Consider the following 23199-nt stretch of genomic DNA (forward strand, 5'->3'; position numbering starts at 1 on the left):
CCGCCCCGCGCCCAGGGTCACCCCTGCTCGGGCCGGAAGGGACACCCGAGCTTCTCGCCCCCTCACCCCAGGTCCCCACGCGGAGTCCCCAGCGGCGCCTCCCAGGGCGTGTGACGGGTCCCCTCCTGACTTTGGGGGTCTCCGCGCGGCCTCCCGGCCTCCCCACCCGCCCCGAGCAGCCGGTTTCCCCGCACCCCGCCCGTCCGCCCCCCAGTCCCCGCGGCCCCGACCCCGCCAGCCCGGCCTGCGCTGCCCGCGGGTCCCGGGGCGCCCGGGCGTCTCCCCACCCCGCCCCCCACCGCGCGTACTTTGCGTCCCTGGATCTCCCCAGCTCGCGGGCAGCTTTGGCCCCCGGGGGTCCCCGCTGTCCGCCCCCGAGGGGGCGGCCTCGGCCGGGCGAGCGACCCGCGGGCGGAATCGGGGCGGGGGCGCGGGGGGCGCTCGAGGCGGGGACGCGGGGTCCGCCGGCCGCCCCCCCCCCGACCGTGAAGCGCGGCTCGTCGGGCCTCGGCCTCGGGGGCCGCCCCGCGCCCCGCGCCCCGCCGGCAGGTGCGCCCCGCCCCGCCCGCCCCGCCCCGCCCCGCGCGCAGAGCCGGGCGCGCCGCCTCCTCCCCGCGGCGGGCAGAGCGCGGACCCGGCGGGCGCCATGGCGGGGCCCGTCCCGCGCCGCGTCCTCTGGCTGCTGCTGGGTGAGTCGGGGCGGCGCGAGCGCTCGGAGGCCCCGGGCCCGGCGGGGCGGGCGGGCGGGCGGGCGGGGGCCGCTCCGGGGCGGCGCGGGGCGGGGCGGGGGCCGTCTCCGCGCCCGAGCGCTGGTTTCGGGGCGCCGGGGAGCGGCCGGGCCGTTACCCCAGGTCGGCGGCGCGGCCCCGCGGGGCGCCGGGTTTCCCCGGCGGGGCCGCCATCTTCGTCGGGGCGGCTCCGGGCGGAGAGGGGCCGGGGCGCCGGCAGCGCCCCCCGCCTTTCCCGAGCGCGACGGGAGCCGCGGGACGTGGGGAGACGCCGCCTCGGCCCCTCCGGGCCCCTCCGGGCCGCTCGCCGCGCGGGGCCGGGCGCCCCACGCGCGTTCGGATGAAGACGGAGCCTTGATGCGGCGGGGGGAGCCGCGGCGGGGCAGAGACGCGGGGTGCGGCCTCGCCCCCGCAGGTGAAGGGCCGCTGGGCCGGGCGGGCCGGGGCTGGGCACTGGGCACGGGGCCGGCCCGCGGGGGGCGAGCCCGGCCGGGTCGCGGGGCAGAACCGCAGCACCTGCCGGGTCCAGCGAGCTGAAGGCTCCTCCCGGCACCGGCCCTGGCTGAGGTTTGAGGGCGCAGACCTCACGCCAGAGCCCCCTCCGGCTTGGCGCGGGAGCTCGCCCCGGAGCTTGCCAGGGCAGCGGCGGGGGTGCCGGCTTCTGTGGGCCAACCAGCGGACAGATGCCCGCTCCCCGCGCCGCGAGCTCAGCGAGAATGCTGTGGCAGTCACGGGGAGACCTTCCTTGCGCCCCCACACCCCGGAGCTGGCGGGTCAGCGGCTCGCCTGAGAAACAGGCAGGACTCCACGGGGTCAGCGGGGCCTGGAGGCGGGCACGCCGGCCCCTCCGCCCGGCCCTGGCAGCGGCGCTGGGCTCAGAATAGCCCGTGGGATCTTTGGGAAAAGCCGCTGCTCCTTCGGCTCCGGGGCGGCTGTCGGTTTCCCAAGCAAGCGGCCCGGGGAGCGTGGAAGTCCCCGTGGCTTTCCCTGTCCTGGGCTCCGCGGTGTCCTCTGCGCGGAGAGGACGCGGGCACGGCCGCCCGCTCTGCCAGGCTCCGTGCCCAGCCCCGCCGAGCTCTTCCTCGGCAGAGAAGGAGGCGGCCCCAGGGACCGGGCCTGCTCTCCGGACACGGCCGGGGTCCATCTGCCGGGCCACCTGCCGACCCCCGCTCCCTGCCCCGGAACGGGCTCCCGGAGGTCTGTGGGGGCCGCACGGGGTGGCGGGCTTGTGGCGAGGCTGCAGCGGGCGCTGAAGTACGTGACTAGTGCGGGCAGGGCCATGTGGCCCCGCAGAGCTGCCTCGCCCGGGGGTCCTGCTGTCTTCAGCCTGGGGTGGTTCTGGTCCTGGGGCCCAAATTGCCGGGGTGCTCAGTGCTCGTGGACGCGGCGTGTGTGCTGCGGGGAGATCTTCTGGGTGTTCATCTGCCTTCCCCAGCGGGGCCAGCCCCTGTGCCGACGTACGGTCAGCCCCGGGCGGGCTGCTGCAGCCGCAGGGGCGGGGGGGGGGGGGCAGCACACACCAGCAGGAGGCTTTAGGAGAACCCCAGCGGGCCGGGGAGTCGGTTCCTCCTGATTTCCCCCCAGAATGAACCAACTACAGGCTCCAAAAACTGGCCTCCGACGGCTGGGGTGTGGGCCCTGCCCCCACTCAACCCCCGTGCCCAGAGCGGACCCTGAGGGCTGGCCTGCCAGTGTCCCCAACCTTCAGGCGAAGTGCCACCTGGCCCGGGTCCACCCGCGCGCTGGCGTCTCCTCAGCCGCTCCCCAGGCTGCCCGCCAGGATGGCCCTGGAGGGCAGCCCCCCCCTCCCTCGGGGCTTGTCCGGGCAGTGCCCCGTGAGGGGACAAGCGTTTCCCTCCCCCGGGTGAGCCCGGAGGGTTTGAGCTGGCCGTGTCCCGCCTGGGGGTGCTCAGCGGGCGCCCGGGGCGTGGGAGCCTCGCTCAGGAGCCTCCGGTCCCACGGGCCCTGGCAGCGGCGCTGCGGGGCTGGGGGGGGCAGCCCTGGGGATGCACCTCCCTGCGGCCCCTCCCGCGGGGTCCCCAAGCCCCCCCACCGCAGGAGCCCCCAGCGGGCTGCCCCCATCGCAGCCCCCTCCCCTGGGACGGGTGACCCGCACCCCCGCACTTCCAGAAAACTCGCTGGTCCTGAGTGGGAGGTTAAATCAACACAGGCAGAGCCCGAGGCGCCGCAGAACAAGTCCCCATTCAGGCCAGCATAAGGGGTTACTGTTCCCGGAAGGGCTCTGCTCCCCGGGCCGCTTCCTCTCGGGCCTTCTCCGACGCTGAGAGTCTCTTTGTCGCCTCCGCGTTTACAAAGCGGATTCGAAGCGGCTGAGCAGGAGCAGAGCCGGGACAGCGGCGCCGTCCGGGCAGGGAGGGGCCTCCTCGCGCCACCCCCGCCTCTCCGGCCTGACTGTGTCCCGCGGACCCCCGGGGTCCCTGGTGCGTGGGGCCCTCCGCACAATCCCAGGGTGCGTGTGACCCACACACACGATCCCGGAGTATGTGTGGCCCCCCCATGCCGTCCCGGGGTGCACGTGGTCCCCGCTGAGTCCCGGGGTGCACGTGGCCCACGGCCAGAACCCCACTGTCCGGCCCCAGCTGGTAGCCACTGCGCTCTGCTCAGCCCCGCCCTGCCCAGAGAACGCAGCTCTGGGGCGCCTCCCCACCACCCAGGGCCCCCACCTTCCTCCTCTGGCCCTGCCTGCCCCTCAAGCACCCCTCATGCCGCACGGGTGCCCCACTGTGGGCCCCACCGCCTCCCGCCAGCTGCTGCGGGCGCCGGGCTCCAGCCTGTGCCCCAGCCTGTGCCCCGGGACCGGGTTGCTCTCCCCTCTCAGACCTGCAGGGCTCCCCCTCCTGTCGGCGGACCCCCGCTCATGCCCAGAGGCCCACCACTGCCCGCCGTCCAGGCTTCACGCCATGCCACTCCCCTCCCCACCTCATGTGGCATCTTGTTCCCTCATGGATTGAGGGGGACGCTAGCGGGCCCCCCACATCTAGCACAGAGCAGGCGCTCAAGGGGGTGGAGGGGAGCACAGCCCTGGGGAGAGCGGAGCGCCCGGCAGGGGAGGACGTGAGGCCTGCGTGGCTCTGCGGGGTGAGCAGAGTTGCCCGGGCCCGGGTCCCTGGGGTCTGGCATCAGCCGAGGAAGGCTGAGGCGACCTGTTCAAGCCGGCTCTGCCGATATCGCCCGCCCTGGGCCGCGGCTCCCCTGGCTCTGGCTGAGGGGCGCCCCTGGGTGGGGGCAGGCAGTGATTCAGAGCCCGGAAGGACGCAGATGGCTCTTGGGAGCAGGCCCGGGGACAGACGTGGCGCTCGGCGGCGGCGCGGGGAGCAGAGGGGAGCCCGAGGCAGGAAGGAGCCGCCGACCCGCGTCTCAGACGGCTCTGCCCGGGCGGCGCAAACCGCGTCGGGCACACAGTCCCGCAGCCCACGGCGGTGGACCCGACGGGACCGAGCCGCCAGCCGCGGGCGCGCCCTCCGCCCTGCGTCCCTCTGTGTCTGCGCGGCGGCCGCAGGCCAGGCCCCGGGGTCCAGCGAGCTGCTGAGGGTGAGTCCCTTAGAGACCCCGGGGTGGGCGGCTGCCCCGAGGGGTGAGGGCCCGCTCCACGCCCGCCCCGGGGTCACGGCCTGTGGGCCCGAAAGCTGGAACCCGGGGGGCCACGAGAGCTGCGGGGCGCAGAGTCCCTGAGAGCAGCAGGCGGTCTGCAGGCCCCTCGCCCGGGAGCAGGACGTGTGTCCAAGGTCTTCCCGGCGGTCGTGGCGTGGACGGTGGCCGGCGGGGCCGCCCTGTCCGAGGCGCAGGTCTGGACCAGGGCTCCGCAGCCGCCCCAGGTGCCCAGCTGCCCTGTGCCCAGGCCGGGCCCGCGCGGTTGGCAGGCGGGGCGCCCTCCCTGGCCCAGAGCCCTTCCTGCCCCTCCTGCCTTTGGGGGGGCTGCTCCTCGCCTCAGGTGTCCCCCGCTGGGGAGCGGGGTTCCTCCGACCACCCCCTGGGAGCCCTGCCTTCCCGAGTCCTGCTTCCCGGGAAGCGCCTGCCCTGGCCCCGGGCGCCCTCCAGAGGCTGGCGCTTTATGCCGCGTTGAGGGGTGGGGGCGGGGGTGCCACTCCTCAGGGTGGGAGCCTGGACCCCCGGCGCAGCAGACCTCGCGCAGCCCACACCCGGGAGCCAGGCCCTTCCCGACACCCCCCGGCCTGGCCCGACAGAGGCGGCGGGAGAGAAGGGTCTGCCGCGGCTCCGGGGCGGGAGGGAAAAGGGGGGCCTCTGGGCGTGGGCAGCAGGGCCCTGGCCTTGGGACGGGGAGGCTGCAGCACCCGGGGTTCAGCCCAGAAGCTGCCAGGCCCGGAGCCCCCGGCGCCGGCCCAGGACCAGCCAGGGCAGGTCACGCAGACAGAGGGTCAGAGCCTTGGGCAGCGCCGCGCAGAGCTCAGCCCAGCCTGGGCACGGCCGGGGAGGGGATGGTCCCGCACCTGCTCGCCCCCTGTTGCCCCCCCGCTGGCTGCTGAGCGATTGTGTCCCCTGCGCCCCAGGGACGGGAGGGGTCCCCCAGGTCCTTGCACAGAGTCCTCCACTGCTCACATCGCTCCGGGGTCCAGCCGTGTGCGCCCGGGAGCCCAGGCCGTGATGCACGCCCCAAAGCGGCCGGGGGGCCCTGGAGGGCCCGGCTTCTCACCCCGCTGCCCCTTCCTCCTCCCACCCGGGCCGCGGCCTGCACACACGTGGGGTTGCAGGGCGGGGCCCCGCGGGGGACTCGCCTCAGGAGGAGCGGGAAGGGCCCAGAGGGCAGAGGCTGGGGGAGGGGGGGCAGCTGTGGAGGCCTGAGCGAGGCTGGACAGGAGACTTGGGGCTCCTTCCTGAATCTGGGGAGCCCTGGTGCCTCCTCTACAGGTGGCAGGTGGGCTCTTAGGGCGTCCCGGTGGGCAGATGTCGAAGTGCCCCTTCCCAAGCTGGCCTCGACAGTGAGCAGAACACTCCAGGGTGGGGGTCACCCAGGGCTGGTCTTGGGGCGCCCTCTCAGGGCCCAGGAGCCCCTGATGCCTGGGCTGTTGGGGAGCGGCATGCACTCAGGTGGGGCCGCGGCTCCTGGGCAGAGGTCTCCTGCGGCCTGGGGGATAGCTCTGCCCTCCACGCGCCCCCCACAGAGGGACAGAGAGCGTGGGCTCGGCCCACGGGGAGGCGGCGGGGCGGGGACGCCCCCCGCAGGCACTGAGCTCTGACCCGCGGTCTCCTCCGCTGGACAGGCGGCCTCGGAGGGGGTCTGCCTGGTGGCTGGTCCGTCCCCCTGTGCCCAGGCAGAGCAGCCTGGTGGCCAAGCGGACGAGGACCAGGTTCAGCCTCGGTCTCCCGGCTGCGAAGTAGGGGTGTGGGGCGCCGTGTCAGGGTTCAGGGGAGAAACGGGCACCTCGCAGGGCGCGGGCAGCGCTGGCCCGGGGGCGGGGCGGGGCCTTGGCGGGCAGGCGGGAGGACTGGAGCCCACGGGGCGGCCGGTGACGCCCCCTCTCCCGCAGCGCACCACCTGCTCGCGGCCAGCGCCTGCCAGGACGACAGGTATGGCGCCCTCCTGCGGGAGTTCTGCCTCGCCCGCTTCCAGCTGGACATGGAGACCGTCGGGGAGACGCTGTGGTGCGACTGGGGCGAGACCTTCGCGTGAGTCCCGGTGGCAGCTGTGGGAGGGACGCCAATGGCCCCGGGGTGGGGTGGGAGGACCCTTGGGGCCCCTGGGTGAGGGGCGGGAGGAGGCCACGTCCCTGACCGCCAGGGCCAGGGGGCGGGGGCTGAGCACAGGCCGCTGCTGAGGGGCCGTCTGGCTGTGTCCAGTGGGAGATGCTGTGGCTGGTCCCAGCTAAGGTCGGGGGGCAGCAGGGACATTCCGAGCCTGCCAGGAGCCCCACAAGTCCCTGCTGTCCAGCAGTCAAGGCTTGTGGCGGCAGATCCCCCTGGTGGTGGCCGGCGCTGCCCGCCCGCCTGTGTCCAGTCTGTGTGGGCCACCCCACTCTCGGCCGGCTCTGTGGGGCTGTCGTGGGACAGCGCGAGGGGACTCCTGGGTGCTATCTCCTTTGGATATGTGGGGCGTCTGCCCATCCACCCCGCGCCGGGTCCCTGCGGGCTCAGCTGCCAGCCCCGGGGGACTCGTGTGGGGCTGCCCTGGTCTGCTGATGGAATCCGGCATCGTTTAGCGTATTAGCCGGGAATGTGATCTAATTTGCGGAGCCAGAGGGCATGGGAAGATGCGTCATCAGGAAGGCGAGTTTCCAGAGACCTTCCAGAGATGAGGGAGGGAGAGCAGGGCAAGGAGGAGGAACCTTCCAGAACTCACGAGAAAATGGTCAGCTTTGAAGTACATTTGGGGCTTCCTCACTCAAGACAGCAATGCCAGGTGGTGTAGGGGCCCTTCCTGCAGGGGGCAGGCTCTGAGGGGCCCCCCGGGGGGTCGGCCCCTGCTCAGCCATCAGCAGGCATCCAGCAGCCCCCTCACCTGGTCAGCCCCTCTCTCCTCTGCCCCGAAGCTTCCAGACCTGTGCACGCTGCTTGTCCACTGGCAGCACCTTGGTGACATGGCCTTCAGCCCGAGGGGCTGGGGTCTCCCTGGGGAGCCCTCTGGGGCTCTGGGCTGGCGTGGGGCAGACCGGGGCAGCACAGCAGGGAAGGCTGGCAGCAAGGCCAGGGGCCGGCACGTTCTACCACGGCGAGCGCCAGTCCTGCGGCTGCAGCTGCTGAGAACTGCCGGCTTGGGCAGCGCATCCGGACCCCGGCACCTGCCCGGCCCGGCCCTGCCCGGCCCGGCCCTGCCCGGCCGGCAGCAGCCCCTGTGGTCAGAACAAAGAGCCTGCTTGTGTCCCTTAGGGAGCCCAGCCGGGAGCCCAGCCGAGTCAGGGAAGCCTCCAGAACCCAGCCATAGCCTGGGGCAGCTGCCTTTGTTTTGATTCCCAAGGGGAACTGAGAGGAGGCGTCTTCCTGTCAGGCCAGGCCAGCCCTCCCTCCCCACCCCCCACGCCAGCCCATCTCCCCTGGCTCGGAAGGGCTGGGCCCAGGCCGCCTGCCCACGCCCCCCCAGCGCTCTGGCGCTGCTGCCAGGACCCCGTGGGCTCAGGGTTAGGCCCACGCCTGCTGGGCCACATTTGTGTCCAGGACGGGAAGCAGGCGGCGCCTCCGCGGGGCCCTGGGGTGGGGGTGGGGCCTTCAGTGTCTCCAGACCTCCAGCTGCACCTCGAGCCCAGGAAGCTGACCACCGCCTTGACCTCTCGGGCAAGATAAGCCTGAGCCCCGCGAGCCCAGGCCCGGCTCAGGCCCCTGCCGGGCGCTCCCAGGGCCTGTCGCTCAGCCGGGCCTTTCTGCCCCCACCCGGGCCTTCTCGGGGCTCATGGGGAGGCAGGAGGGTCTTGCTTGCTGGCTCAGCAGTGGGGAGGGAGGCCCCACTGTGGGGGCGAAGCCAATGAAGCTGCCAGGCAGTGGGCAGGGCGGAGGGCAGGGGCCTCGGCTTGGCCGGGAGGCACCGGAGTCGACATTTGCTGGGTGGGCAGAGAGTAGGGTGCAGAGATCCCGGCCCCCGCCCAGTCAAAACAGTCCCCCTGGAAGGCGTCGGCAGAGCCTGTGGGGCTGGGCTGCCTTGGAGAGTGTCCCAAAGGGCCTGGCCCCGCAGCAGGGGGTGCAGGTGAGGGCCGGGCCAGGGGTGCAGGTGAGGGCCGGGACGGCGGCAGGTCCTGCAGGAGGAGGAGGGAAGGCTCAGTCCGGGGCTGGGCCCCGCTGTGCCCAGAGAAGAGAGGGAAGTGAGAGGGAAGACGGTTCTGGAATCTCTCCTCCTCACGTGCCCAGGGCTGCCCCTGCAGCTGTGGCAGAGAGAGAAGTCCCTGGGGGAAGGGACACCCCAGATCAAGACTGGGGCCCTGCCCGACCCACCCCTGCCAGCGGAACCGTCCCCCTGGGGGTGGGAAGTCCTTGAGGATGTCTCGCGCCCCTCGGGACAGGGTCTGTTGGTGCCCAACCATCGAGCTGGGGGCTCTGGGGGAGGGGGAGGAGGAACCCCATTTTCTTTCTCAGAAAGCTCCTGGGAAAATGGGTCTGCGGAGGCCAGCGTCAGGAGTCCCTTGTGGGGCAGCTGCTGGAAGCAGGGTGCGGTCCCCTGGCCCTCCCTCCCCCGCCCCGGGGGCCGCCCCAGGGCCCTCGGCTGCCTTCCCTCCACCCCTTCTTTCCGGCCCGGAGGAGGCAGCCACGCTGCCCCGGATGCCGGGGTAGGAGAGCCTGCAGCCTCTGAAAGGCCTCTCCCCCTGGTTCAGGCGTGTCGAGCGGGTGGAGGTTTGATTTTTGCAAATCGAGAGCCCCCCCTTCCCCCGGCCGCTCCCGGCACCCCTCCCCACAGCTGCCCCCAGCTGGGCCCCCCTGCTGCTGCGCGCGCGTGCACACACACACACACACACACACACACACACACACACCACCCCCACCCCCGCCCCTGGGAGCCGCAGTCGTCCTGCAGCTTGAGTTTGTTTATTCTCAAGTGCGGTCGTCGGACCAGACGGCGGCTGCTGGTCTTCGGGGTCATTGGGGGTGTTTTTAATCTTCTTTTATAAACTCTTGAATATGGTACCGCCGAGGATTTGTCATTTGAGTCTAAATATTTTCTCTCGGGATCCCCGGTGCTTACTTTGGCGATGTTTATGCCCCGCGGCCGCGGCTCCACACGCCCGGGCCCCCGAGACCGCCCCGCTGCAGAACCCGTCGCTGCGCCCGTCACGCGCCTCCGCGGGACCTGCCGTTTCCAGCCAGCTGCGCTGCGCCCTGACATGACATCTGTCTCCTGAGCATGTTAGGGCGTGGATGAAAGCTGATCTCCATCCTCCGGGGTGGGCCTAGTACGGGCGTGGTGCTCCCTCCGGCGGGCCGGGGCTCCTGCGGGGAGGCGCGTCCTGCAGGCCGGCTCCTCCCGGGGCTGCCGCTTTTGCCTGGGCCAGGCCGCCCCCAGGCAGCCCTCTTGGCTTTGGTTTCCTCAGTTCAGGAGACCCTGCGGCCTCGGGGCGCTTGCTCTGGAATCCGCACCATGGTTGACTCTCTGGAATGTATTTTCGGCCTATTTTGCCGAAAGCAATTCAGAGCCACTTGCCGGAGTCCAGAGCAAGTCGTGCTGAGAGGTTCAAGGAGAAGATCCTCCGTCAGGTCCGGGGAGCACCATCCCCGCAGGCGGCGTGTGGCCCGGGCCCCGAGGCCTGGCACCGCCTGGCTGGGCGCGACCTCCAGAGGCGCCTTTAGCAAAGAGCTGACGAAGCTGCCCGCGGGAGTGGGGCCCCCCAGGGCACGGGGCACCGGTCCTGCCGACCCCACCCCAGCCTGGACTCGGGGCTTCGTTTCCTCCCCAGTCAGCCGAGCTTCAGGGCCAGGGTCCCCTCGGCCTAGCGGGGTGCGGGCCGTGCCCGCCGGCCGTGGGGTCGAGGCTGGGCTCGCGCGGGGCCGGGGTCGCCTGCTCCTCGGGAGCTGGAGTGGACGTCCCTGCGCCGGGAGACGGGGCGCCTTTCCCCTCCTGCCCCACCCCGGCCCCAAGCCGGCTTCATCTCCGCGTTGGGCGGCGCGGTCATGGGGTCACCCCGAGATGCCTGGTCCTCCGGGCCGGGGCGCGGGCCCCTCAGGTGCCAGTGCCCCGCGGAGCCCAGTTGTCGGCGTGTTTCTCGTCCAGACGCCACGTCGTCCACGCAAGGCCCGGCTTGGCCGCTCGGGGCCCGCGCGCGTCCAGGCGCAGCCGCTCCGCGGGGCGGGGTCCTCTGCCCTGGGAGCCCTTGCTCCTCGCCTCCGCCCCTTGCTCTTCCCTCTCTTTCCCTTTTAAAAAAAAATTTGCTTCTTTCCGAAGACACACGCGAGGTTCCGGGTCCTCTTCTCTCGCCACTTCTCCCACGGCGAGGGCTGTGAAAGCCGCGGCGTCTCCCCGGACCTCCCGTCTCGCGCGTCCTCCCCCTGCCTCGTCCCTGGGCAGCCGTCACGTCCCTCACCGCTGCCCGCGGCAGCCCGTCCTGGACTGGGTCTCAGCTCCCCCGTTTCCTTGGTTTGGTTCCTGAATCCGCTTCCCAGGCCGCAGTGAGGACACAGGGTGGGTCACCCCCCTCCTGGGCCTGTACCGCCGCCTCGGGGCGCTCGTGTCCGACCCGCGACACCCTGGACCGCGGTGCCCGTCCACTTGCCCGGAACCCCCAGCCCTGCCTGGACCCCCCTGCCGGGCGCGGCTCCTCACGCGCTTCTGAGAGTCTTTCAGGCCTGAGGACGGAGCCTCCGGGTCTCCGGTTCCGACCGCGCCGCGTCTGCTCTTCTCCCAGTGCGTTTTGTGTCTCTTTCGCTGCTCGTAGCAGCGGCCTCCGTGCCCTCGTGCCGCGTCGCCCGCAGCAGGTGGCCTGCCCTCTCCTCGTCACGCCAGGCAGCTTTTGCTTTCGGGGACCGTCCCGCGCCAGCCCCGCGAGCCCGGTGTTTCTCGGGGCGGCTTCGTCCTAACGCCGCAGCCCCCGCACCCTCCTGTCCCTGCGGTCCCTGGCGAGGGCCTGCTGGCAGGCCGGGCCCTCGGGAAGGAGGGGGCGTCCCCGGCACTCCGCGCCCCCCCGCAGACAGCTTTGTCCTCATTCTTTTCTTGCCAAGCTTCCCCTCCTGTTGCAGCCGCCCTTTCCCTCTCCCTGGGGCTGACGTGTGGAGCAGCTGTTTATCTTTCTTTCTTTCTTTTTTTTTTTTTTAAAGATTTATTTATTTATTTATTTATTTATTTATTTATACAAGCACTGGGTACAGTCAGAAGCGCGGGAGGGTGAGAGAATCTACCAGAGCCAGAGCGGGGAGCAGAGCAGGCAGAAGGACCGAAGGACACTGCTGAGGGGAGCAGCGGGCGGCAGGAGAGGTCTGCGCGCCATGCGGGACCCTCGCTGGTAGCCGGGGATCGAACCAGCACTGCAGAGGCTGCGGCAGCTTCGCAACCCAGCGCTCAACCGCTGCGCCGCCGGGGAGGCCCTGGAGCAGCTGTTGTTCACCCGACCAGCTGTGGAATGCGAAACGGACTGAAGCTCTCCTCCCCGGACTTGCTTCTCCCGTTGCCCGGCACGTGCTCTGGGCCCCTCGCCAGGGCAGAGCAGGAGCCCTCGGTTGTTGAGTTCCTAGGGTTGAGTTCCTAGTCTGCCCCCCCACTCACTCGTGCGCTCCGAGGCGCCTGAGCTGTTGTCCGTCTCTGGGTTTTCCTCCCGTCAGAGAAGGCGGACGAGGTGCTGATTTATTTTTCCGGTGTGACCTCCGTTTCGGCGTGTTGCTAGAGTTGGGGGCCGGGAAGTGATGGCAAAGGTGGGGACAGGACGTGGCCCAGCACCTGCCATCTGCGGGGCGGCAGGGGGTTGGTGCAAGGGCCCCGGGGCAGCTCAAGACGGGTGCTCAGACCCGCAGCCAGGACCCGGGGTGGGTGTGGGCCGCTCCCGTGCCTGGGCCCCTCGGGCTGATCGGCACCAGAGGGTGCACACGCTCCTGGCGGCCAGCGGGTCTGAGCCCTGGGGTCCCCAGGACGCCTGTTCCTCTGTCCCATCCTCCCAGCCCTGGGGCTGCTCAGGGTTCATGGATTTTGAATCCCAGAAATGCCCCGGTGGTGACTAGAAGCTTCTCCCTTGCCAGGGTGACGTGGGAAGCACTACCCTCCCCCACTTGGTCCAGCTCGCTAAAGGGCTAGGCGACTTCAGAACCAGATGTCTCATTCGCTTCAGTAGCTGTTTGCTGGGGTTCAGCCGGCCAGGCCTGGCCTCCCTCCCCCAGCACCATGGCCACTGGGGAGCCCCTCACCCCCCTCAGGTGAGCCCCACAGTTGGAGCCCCAACAGTCGGAGGGCACGGGCCCGGCTGTAGCCCTCTGCCCACTGTAAGGGCCACCCCCCGGGCCCTGTCCAGAGACCACCCTGCTGGCCGGCGCACCTCTGCCCAGGGCGCGGGCAAGTCCCCGGGAGGACAGTGACGCCGCTGGCCCCCTCCCGGAGGGGCCGAGAGCTGGCCCAGGACACTGCCACCCCCCCTGGGGTCACCTTCAGGGCCCTGGGGATTCCCGGCTCCCCACCACACCAGGGTGACCCCTCCGTGCTGCCACACCCCTGGGCCGCGGGGGACCACTCCATGGCGGGGACCCCAGGGAGGGCCAGAACAGCCCCGGGTCATTCCCTGGGCTCCTCTCCGCCTCACTTTCCGCGCTGGCCGAGTTCCGGCGGGGCTCTTGCTGTTTCTTTCTGAGAACTGCTCGGAGCCAGGCCCTGCTCCGCGTAGGCCGCCCCAGCTGCTCGGCGGGCCGGGAGCCAAGCGCCCTCTCACCCTCCCTCCCTCCCGCACACTCGCTCCGGCCGCGCACCCCCAAGCAGAAGCACCCCCCAGCTGTGCAGTCAGCGAGCCATGGGTGCCAGGGCCCGTGGGAGGGGAGCAGAGCAGCGGGTGGACGGGTCACTCCCTGGCAGCTGAGATCCCTGTGCCCCTTGTAAAGGTGGAGGCGCTGAGGCCCGGCTCAGAGTCCCCTGTTCCGAGCGTGGAAGGTTGCACGGCCCTGCCCTCCCCCCACACACTCGGGGCTCCCAACACCGCAGGGCTGGGGGGCACAAGTGGGAGGGGCGCTTTCCTGGGCCATGAGGGGACCCTCAAGGTCTCAGGAAGCCCACCGGGGCCACAGGCAGAGCAGGGGAGGGGCTGACCTGGTGGGGTGCAGGGGGACTGGAGGGAAAGCCGATCCCCCCGGCCCTGGGCTTGCGTCACGCGGACAGCTGAACCCTGGGGTGTTAACGTCCAAATATAGCGCCCAGCTGTCAGGCTGGGAGCCCCAGGAGGCCTGGTGTGGCCGGCTGCCCTGGGCCGCCTCAGCCTGGGTGTCACCGGGCCGCAGCCGCGCCCAGCCTCCAGGGCCCCGCAAGGTGAGCAGCCTCGGTTCCCCATATGCTTAGTCCCAGGGGGTGGCTGTGGGCACAGATACCCCAAACTGCGGCCCCAAGGAATTTAAACTGCGGCCTCATCGCTGTGAGCTGCCGTCCCCAGGAGCAGCGCCCCCAGCTGCCCACCCAGCGCCCTCGCAAGGGGCCCTGGCTCCGTGCAGGCACAGGAGCTGGGCTGATGGAGGGATTTGGGGTCCCCCCACAGGGTCACACTGGCCTGTAAGGAGGGCTGAGCACCAGCTCCTGGGGGGTCTCAGGGCGAAGTCCCTGGTGCTGTCTGCCCTTTAAGCACCTTGGGACCGTGCGTGCTGCCCAGAGGCGCACTGCGGGCTCGGGGCCCTGGGAACGGCTACTCTGGCCCACGCCCCTGCAGGCCCCCAGTGGTGTCCCTGGCAGAAGAGCTGGGGCTTCTGGCCCCTCACCCGTGTGCACCCCCTCACCAGTCCTGCAGCTGGCCTCGACGTGTCTGCCCACTCGTGCCCCCACCCGGCTTGGCCTGACCCTGTCCAGCCTGCGGAACCCCAGGATGGGTCGAGGGGGACAGAAACACAGGACGATGCTGGTGTCCCCTCCGCTGGTAGTCTGCGCAGGGCCGCCTCCTGGGCGCATCCGAGGCAGGATGTGTGGGCCGGCAGGGCCCTGCGGCTCTGAGTGTGTAGACTGGGGGCCGTGTTAGCTGGGGGCCTTGGGGCTCCCTGCTGCAGACCCCTCCCAGGCAGGAACCCCAGATGGCCCCAGGGCTCCCCCACCCCAGGCTTGGGGGTGTCCCCTGCTGGTGATGCAGGCACACCAGCCTCCTCACTCACCACCAAGCGCCAGCCCTACTGTGCACCTTTGCCAGGGCCCAGGCGCCGCAGGGGCCGAGCAGGCCTGAGGAAGTCAGTCAGCAGGCTGGCGGGGTGGCCGGGAGGGCGGGGAGGGGGTGGGGGGCTGGGAGTCTACCCGCAGGCAGGGCTGGAGGCGCAGGGCCTGGCCGCCCTGCTGGGGCTGGGGCTGGGGAAGCGGAGTCGCCTCCAGGGCAGGAGGCGGGAGGCCCCTCCCAGTCCCTGGGATAAGGAGCGGGTCAGGCCCAAGTGGGAGCTGAGGTGCAGATGGAGGCGGTTCTGCGGGGAATGAGGACACGAGAAGAGCCTTTGCGGCCACTGGCCTGAGGCCCCGAGGCCTTGTCTGTGCAGTAACTGGGGACGCCCTGTCACCTGTTTCCTTCCTGGGGCGGCCAGGCTGGCTTCAGGCCAGGACAGAGACTGAAAGAGCAGAAAGTGGGGGGCGGGGAGCCTAGGCCCCGGAGGCCGACCCGTCTGTGTTCTGTAGCCCTGGAGCGCGGGTCCCCATCTTTGCTTGCCGCCTGGCTTCTGCCTCCTCGCAGGTTGTCCCTCACCGCGGGCAGGAATGTTGGGGTGCCTGGCTCAGCCAGTGCCCTGGGGGTGGGGGGTGGAGAGTTTAGCCAGAGTAGGACCCCAGACAGGAGGCTGCCCCTTCAGTGGGGTTTCCTCTGAGCCCGTCCTGGGGTCTAGACTGTTTGCGGACCCAGGAGTGGGTGCGAGCCCCCGAGGCCGGCAGGGCGGCCGGGCCAGCACTCCAGGCCCTCCCAGTGTCTGAAGCCCCAGGTCTGGCCTGTGGGAGGCAACCGCCGCAGGGACCCCGCGAGCCGCCATCCCGCCCTGACTGCCGCACCGCGGAGGGCCCCACCCGGGCTCCACCAGCGACACGTGGTCCACCGGCCGGGTCCGGGAGGGCGGTTGTGCGGCCCGCCTCACCCCGCCGCAAACCCGGAGGGAGCTCGGGTGGGGTGCCCGGGCCCCAGGCCAGGAAAGGGTTTCCAGCAAACAATCCGGGAGTCGTCCTTCTGCAAACAGCAGCGCGGCCCGCGGGCAGGCCGCCGCCCCACACGCGGACTCGGTCTGCGGGCAAGTGACGGGCGGAGGCAGTGCGCGGGGAGGGCCCGGGACTGTGAAGCCTCGCGGGGCCTGGAAATGACGCGCCGGTTTGCCAGATTTTATCACCTGCAGGAGGAACCTCCTGTGGTCACAGGGCGGGGTTTCTCTGGTCAGCGCCGAGGCTGGATTTTATCCCCTGGGCAAGCGCCGAGTGGGTTACAGTGACCCTTGAGTCTGCCCGGCCTGTCCCTGGGGCGTCGGGGGCGGGGCCGCCACACCCCCCACCCCACCCCCTAGGAGTTTTGGGGTCAGGGTCTTGTTCCTTTTTCCAGAAGACCCGGGGAGCGCCACGTCTTCCTCTGTGGCCTTGAGTGTCTGAAAGAGCCGCCTGGGCCGGCGCCTTCTGTGAGAGCGGGACCATCTCCCGCCTTCCCAGGTTGTCCACCTCCCAGGTCGACAGTTCATCGTTTCCCCAAAGTCTCCCGCGCGTCACGGCGTCTCCACTCCTCAGCGTGGCTTTTTCTGCACGGGGGTCTCGCGCGGAGGCCGGCGCCGTGGTTCGCCCGCGGCGTGTCTCGGCCTTGCCCGCAGCGACTCCCCACGGGCGCAGGCGGCCTGCTTTTCTCTACGCCGGAGAAAGTGTCTGGATCTGGATACTGATTTTCATTTCTTCCTCTTGAGCACGAAGGTGATTGACAACTGGGCTTTCGCGTCGCTGGTGCCGGTTCTGGTTCTGGCCCACGAGCTCTGACATCCTGGCTTCCCGCTGCCGTTTCCCGTCAGCCTGTCGGGACCGTGTTAGTCTTGTGTCCACCCCCCCCCCCCCCCCCCGTGGGCGCTTTCCTCGCCGGGGATCCCGCCTGTTGTGGGGCCTTTCCACTTGTCCCGTTCGCGTGCGAGCTCGCGGTGCGGTCGGGGAGGCCCGGCTGACCGTCCCCCCGAGGGACGTGTGTCCTTGGGCCGCGGAGCAGAGCCTCGGGCGCGGACCGTCACCCAGGCCCGGGTCAGGTTTATTTAGCATTTTCCAGGTCCCTACAAACCCCTTCCGCCCCTCGCCCGTGCGGCTGTAGCTCTGCCTGGGGCGCCCCGCTGCGCCTGTGGGGTGGCCGCCCCAGGTCCCGCTTGCGTCTGCTGGGCGCACCCCCGGCTCCGAAACAGGGCGCCCGCGTGGTGGCCGCGGTGAGCAGAAGGCCGTTGTACAGTGGGGTGCAGGGAGGCTGGCCGTGAGGGAGCCCGTTACCAGGGAGACCAGTGACGCTGAAGCCTCAGAAGGGCCCTCTGTCCCTTGGGGTGAGCAGAGGCGGCTTTGGGGTGCAGGCCTGGCAGCCGCGTGCACGCGTGCGCAGAGGTCCTGAGGCAGAAGGGCAGCGGGTGTGGGGCCTCTGCTGAGCGAGGGGGGCTGCAGCGGGGCGTGGAGCGCGAGCACGAAGCCGGGGACAGGGCGAACCCCGACAGGGCGAACCCGCGACAGGGCGAACCCCGACAGGATGAGCCCCGACAGGGCGAACCCCGACAGGGCCCGTGCGGGCCGGCCTGGGGCTCGGCGGGGGGTGGGGGGGGCCGGGCCGGCAGGCAGAGCTGGCGCCCCCAGGCCCAGGGGGACGGAGAGGGGTGAGGGCGGCGCCCAGACCCTGCGGAAAAGCAGCGCGGGCCCTGGGGTGCGGCTGCGGCGGCCCGCGAGCCCGTCACCCGCCCCCGCCCCCCCCAGTCCTGGCGGGGACCGCGCGCGGGCGGGGCGGGGCGGGGCTGGGGGCGGGCGGGGCGGGGCTGGGGGCGGGGCGGGCGGGGCGGGGGACCCCGGGGGCGCCGGTCCGGGGAGGGCGCCCTCTGGCGGCCGTGCGCGGAGCCGGGCGCCGGCTGGAGCTGGGGCGACGCCTGGAGCCCCTAAGGGTGAAACGTCTTCAGAGCCGCCCGTTCGCCCGCAGTTTCCAGAAAACCTGTTCAACCGGCAGCACCCCGCACCCCCGCGCCGCGCACCCCCACATCGCCTGACCTCGCAGCGGCTCCCGCCGGCCTCACCTGGGTCTGGGTCTCGCCCACCTTCCCGCCGCCGGCTGCAGCACCGGGGCTCCCCCCCCCCCCCCCCCCCGCCGGCAGGTGACGCAGCTGGAAGCCCCCTTGTCCCTGGAGGCCCGTGCAGAGACACCCGCCCAGCCCGGAGCGGTTCCCCCGCGCCCCGAGGGCTCGGACACCCGGCCTGGTCCTCTTGCTCACGTCTGTGCTCTCGAAAGCAGCTTTGTGGGCCCGGCCTCCGGGTCCGGGAGGAGGCGAGGGGACCCCCTCCCGGGCCGCCTGCGGAGCCCTGGCCTCTCCTGGCCCACCGCGGCCCTGTCCTCAGGTCCGCGCCCTCCCGAGTGTCAGGACACAAGGCCCAAGGGCAGGCGGCCCCCAGGGCACGGCCATAAGCAACCGTGAACTGTGGCGCCCCGGAGAGCCTTGACGGGCCCTGGTGTTCGGGAACATTCTGCGCAGGGCTCAAGCAGGGTCCCTGGCCTGGAGGGTGCCCCTGAAGGTGTGGGCCCTGGTCCGGCTGCCCCTGGAGCGGGAGGAGGCGGCTGGGGGAGGCCTGCGCTCAGGCCCGCAGACACGCTCACGCCCGCCCGCCCGCCCGCCCGCCGCTCTGGGAGCTGCTGCTCGCCCCGGCGGCCATCTGTAAATAGGCAGGACCCAGTGGGCAGCGACCGCACGAGGTGTTCTTGGCGGGGGTGGCCGGGGCTGGACGGAGAAGTCTGGGGAAGAGGCCTGAGCCCAGAATGGCGGCTGGTCGGCCCCAGGCTCAGCCTGTGCCCAGCGGGGTGGGAGCGGGGCTTCCTGGGCCCGGGGGCTCCTCCCCACCCAGGGCAGCCTGAGGTGGCGCCGCCCCGCCCAGGGGGACTCCCCAGCCCCACCCACAGCCGAGGACGGGCCAGCAGGAGGGTCCGCGTGTCCTGGGACAACCCCCGCGGCGCGGAGCCTGGGCACTGGCCGCGCCGGACATGGCACTCACCCGGTGCCCAGCAGGCGCCAGCAGTTTGGGTCCCGTCCCGTGACTCCCGCCCGTGTGGTGCCCGCGGGTCTCCCCACCTGGGGGCGTCTGGGGGGCGTGACCCGCGCTCTCAGGGGCTGAAAGGGTCGCTGTCGTCTCTGCTTTGCAAGGAAGAGGGGAACAAGCTCCTGCTTCTTGCCGCGTGCCAGGCCCTCAGCGAGGCCCTGCCCGGGGGCAGCAGCCGGGAAAGGCAGTGAGGGCGTGGCTGCACGGCACCCCCAGCCCCGTGTGGCGCCCCCCAACCCCACCAGGGGTCCCCCCCTGCCCGCAGTGTCGCTTTCCGCCCCCGCTGCCCCCGGCCCGGTCGCTCTGTCTGGTCACCCTTGTCGCCGCGCGCGTCCCTCCCTTGGGGCTGATGCGTGACTGTCCCGGGCCCCCGGGCCAGGAGGTGACCGCGCGGGGGCCGTGTCCCTTCAGCTCACACGGAGCCCTGTGCCTCGCGTGGGGCTCGGCAGCGTGTGTGGTTTCGGCGCCCCCTGGGGCCCTGCGCTGCCCCCCATGAGCGAGGGAGGCGCGCCCTGTCGAAGGGTGACGGGTGCCCAGGGCCGCCGGTGAGGGGGGGGGGCGCTCAAGGCCCGGCCCTTGGGTGGGGTGGGGAGGCTGGGGGACCTCCAGGCTGAGGGCACGGGTGGGGTGATGGGGCAGCAAGAGGCTGCGGATCGCCTGCCCCTGCTGTGCCGCCCCCGCTGCGCTCTGGCGCCTGCTGCCCCCTCCAGATCGGCCGGGCGGGGGGCACCCTGGGATCCCGGCGCAGGCTCAGCCCATGCCCGGCTCACCCTCCGGGCCCAGGGCACGTGCAGGACTCGGCACCCCCACGCGGGACCTTCATCTCCTGGATGCAGGGTGCCCGGGGGTGCTCACCACTGTGGGGGCGGGAGACGCCCCCCCCCCGGCCGCCCAGGCCCACGACCTGCCGTCTCCCGCAGGAGCTACGGGGAGCTCACGGCCTGCACCCGGCAGCTGGCGGACAAGCTGCACTGCAGCTGGCCCGGCGCCGCCCTGGACCGCTTCTTCCTGGCCGTGCACCGGCGCTACTTCAAGGCCTGCCCCGTGTCCGGCCGCGCCCTGCGGGACCCGCCCAGCAGCGTCCTCTGCCCCTTCATCGCGGTGCCCGTCCTGGTGACGCTGCTGGCGACGGGGCTGGTGGTCTGGAGGAGCAAGCGCCCCGAGGGCGTGGTGTAGCCCCGCCGCCCCAAGCTCCCCGGTCCCCGGGTGGCGGGTGGACCCCGACTGAGGCGGACGCGCCCCGGGGGGGGGGGGCCGGGGTCCGCAGGGTGCACGGTGCAGCTGTCGCCTCTGGGGTGTCCCGCTCTGTCCCCGCGTTGTGAGCCTCTGCGCCCCTCCCCCGCTGGCCAGACCGCGGGGTCTGCTTGTGATTAAAAGGCCGTCCTGGGATTCGGGGCGCGTGCTGTTTCTGGGCGAGCTCGCGGGATGCAAGGGTGAGATGCTAGGGGGAGGGGGCAGTGGGGTGGGGCCCCCAGGTGGCAGGTGCTCCCCGTGACCCCCCATAGATTCTAGAACCAGGGCTCAGAGGACTTGCGGCCACGAGTGAGGCAGGGCAGGTTGGCCCACGCTGGACTGGGCCCCGCCAGAAGCCGCCGTGACAGGCCTGGCCCCCGCACACCTCCATTCTGCCCCCCAGCGTCGCACTGGCTCTTTCTACTGTGCCTCAGCTCACCCCCAACTCCTGCCCCTTCCCCATAACCAGGCTTCCAGAAGGTTCTGGGTCCCCTGCATTGACCCTCCAGGATGTCCTATGAGCTCAGATCTCTGAGGCCCCTGCAGCCCCAGCCTGCTCTGCCCTGACCCAAGCAAGGGACAGCTCTGGAATGCGGGGGGCAATTCCAGCACCTTCCAGACTGATCCGCCTCAGCACACCACAGCCACGGGCGCCCCCCCATGGCCCCGCTGGGCCACCAGACCCCACCTGCCCCCATGAGGGGGGCTCCCCCAGCTCCTCCCAAGGACCCCCTGGCCTTCAAGGGCACTGTCACCAGCAGGCCCTGTGACCAGCCCGAAGAGACCAGGATTCCCAAGGGGCTTCTGGGGCCACTCTGATGGCCCGTGGGTGCGCTGGCCACACAGTGGACTGCACTTTACGAGGGAGGAAGCCAGCAGGTGTGCTGGTCCCTCCAGGGCCACAGCACCCAAGCATCTGGCCTCAGGGACAACAGGGACCCTGGTGTCCACCCCTCAGGGACCATGGGGACCCCAGTGTCTGCCCCTCGGGGCCCATGAGACCCTGGTGTCCACCCCTCAGGGATCATGGGGGCCCCAGTATCCGCCCCACAGGGCCCATGAGACCCTGGTGTCCACCCCTCAGGGATCATGGGGGCCCCAGTGTCTGCCCCTTGGGGGCAGGAGTGGGGTGGCCTCATGGCCTCCCTAAGTGGGGCTCGCGCCTGTGGTCCTGCTGACCACAGATTACTGAGACTCCGCTTTGGACGAGGAAAGCCCCTTGACCCAGACGCCAGCCTCCCCTGCGGGCCCGCGAGCCTCAGGGCTCCCCGTTCTGGCCGGGCGGGCCTCGGTGATGGGCAGCGTCCGCCAGGGCGAGGCAAGGCTCTGCCCCCCCGGGGGCTTCCGACCAGCCGACCAGGGGCTTCATGAGGATGAACCGGCCCCAGCGGAGTCCGGCTCTGCGCGTGCGGCCGGACTGAGAGCACCGGACTGAAACCAGCCGCCTCCCGGCCCCGCTCACCTCGCCGCACGCCGGGCCGGAGCGCGGGGCGCTGGGGGGCCCTCCACCTGGGGCCCGCTGCCTTCCTGCCTGTGGCTGCACCCCCAAGGCCGTCCCCCTCTCTCGGTGGTGCCCCCTCTTCTTGTGGGGACAGAGTCAGGGACTCGGGGCCCACCCTGACCCAGAGGGACTCATTTTAACTCAGACGGTAACATCTGCAAAGGTCTAGGTCCAGGTAAGGTCACATCTGAGTTCCGGGTGGACATGGAATTGGGGGGCACCTTTCACCTCATACACTCAGCAAACTCAAGACCGGGGGATGTCTCAGTCCCCCCTGCGTGGACCATGAGAGGGGACAGCTGTGAGCCGTGGACAAGCTGCCCTAAGCTGTTCCACAGCCGACGTGCATGTAACAGCGAGGCCGGCGTCCGGCTCCTGAGGAGACACCCGGTTCCCAGGGACCTGGAGGCCGGGGCGCCCGGGTGCCCTCGGAGCTGGGAGAGCCGCCCGCCCAGAGCTTGGTCATGGAGATCCAGAGAAAATGTCACTTGGAAGTCAAAGAACAGGCCTCGCTGGTGGCGCGGCCTCTGCAGCGCGGGTTCGATCCTGGCCGGCCGGGGAGATTCCCACACGGCGTGACAGACCCCTCCTGCCGCCCGCTGCTCCCCTCAGCAGTGTGCTTCGGTCCTTCTGCCTGCTCTGCTCCCCGCTCTGTCTCCGGTGAGTTCCCTCACCCTCCCGCGCCTCTGGCCTGCACCCCAGTGCTCGTGTAAAAATAAATAAATCTTAAAAAAAGAAGCCAAAGAATTTCGCCCCAAAGCCAAACAAACAAAAAGCAAGCGAGGGGGAGGACTCGGAAGCGAAGTTTCGCGTCTGGGCTGTCCCCAGAGTCCTGAGAATCAGCCCCCAGGATGTATCCCTCGGGAGATGGGGCTTCCCGGACAGAGATACCCCGCGGGGGGGCAGCCCGGGCCGGGCCGGAGCCCGCTGGGCCTGCACGCGGCAGCCCCGCAGGAGGAAGTCCCGGTCCCTGAGATGGTCCCTCTTGCTCATCAAAACCACTGCGGCTGCCTCCCGGGAGGGCGGGTGAGGACACGCCCGTCTGACGTGTGTCCCCGGGGCCCCCCTAGGGACGCAGCCCGGGACAGGCTGGTGCCCACAGGCCTTCCCAGGCCGCTGCGTGGGCACTGGGCAGCGTTTAGAGGACTGTCCGGCTCGATGAAACCCGGATGGCAGGAAGAAGCCTCAGGAATAAGTGCAGGGGGCGTTTTCTCGCGGGACGAGCTCACTGGGGAAGGCGGCGGCAAAGCAGGAGGGAGCGTGAGCTGGGGTGGGGGGAGGGGGGCAGGGCGTGTAGGGAGAATGTGAGTGTGGAGTGGGAGTGTGTGCGGGTGAGTGAGTGTGGGGGAGGGTGTGGGGTGTGATATAGGGTGGGAGTGTGCGTGGGAGGGTGTGCGTGTGTGTAAACGTTCCCTGGCATTCAGAGGGGGCGCTCGGACATGGCCCCCTGCAGCTTGGTGGGGCGCGTGTCCCACGGCAGGGAGGGCCCGCCTGGGGCTGTGTCCTGGGCTCTGACGCTGGAGACCCGCCGGCTGGGCGCCGAGGCCCGAAGCGCCGCTACTGGAGGGGGAGCCTCTGCCTGGGGGCGGGTGGGGGCTGCGGCGGGTGGGCTTTGGGAGGACGAGGACGGAGGTTTGAGGAGAAGTTCTCCCCGCATGGACGTAGCTGCCCTCCGGGTCTCCTGGAGCAGACCAGGGCACACCCACAGGGCACCGCGAGGTGCCGGCCTGAGTCGGCCTTGGCTCTTCCTCGCAGGCCGCGCGAGGTGGCCCTGGGCACCCGTCCCTGGCGCGGCTCCATGGGTGAGGGCAGCCCGAGGAGGGCCCAGGCTACCCCCGCCGGCCCTGGGCCACACAGGGACCCCGCTCGGACCCCAGCACCCCTCTTACTGTTAGGGGAAAGGAATGTCCTGAGCTAATTCCACACAG

The 23199-nt window shown here is 71.3% G+C and overlaps 1 protein-coding gene across 2 annotated transcripts; it reads left to right on the top strand.

Annotated features, from left to right (window-relative positions):
• The first annotated feature begins 632 nt into the window (after positions 1 to 632).
• Positions 633 to 19919, top strand: RAMP1 (receptor activity modifying protein 1). 2 transcript variants are annotated; one of them, XM_084249340.1, is made up of 3 exons: positions 633 to 689; positions 6236 to 6374; positions 19458 to 19919. In XM_084249340.1, the coding sequence occupies exons 1-3, from the start codon at positions 647 to 649 to the stop codon at positions 19711 to 19713; spliced, it is 438 nt and encodes a 145-aa protein (XP_084105466.1). In that variant the 5' UTR covers positions 633 to 646; the 3' UTR covers positions 19714 to 19919. The 2 variants fall into 2 exon arrangements, with proteins under 2 accessions (XP_084105466.1, XP_084105467.1); XM_084249341.1 differs by having other exon boundaries at positions 6236 to 6350.
• Positions 19920 to 23199: the final 3280 nt, after the last annotated feature.

The sequence above is a fragment of the Talpa europaea genome (genome assembly GCF_964194135.1).
Source record: "Talpa europaea genome assembly, chromosome: 1".
Lineage (NCBI taxonomy): Eukaryota > Metazoa > Chordata > Mammalia > Eulipotyphla > Talpidae > Talpa > Talpa europaea.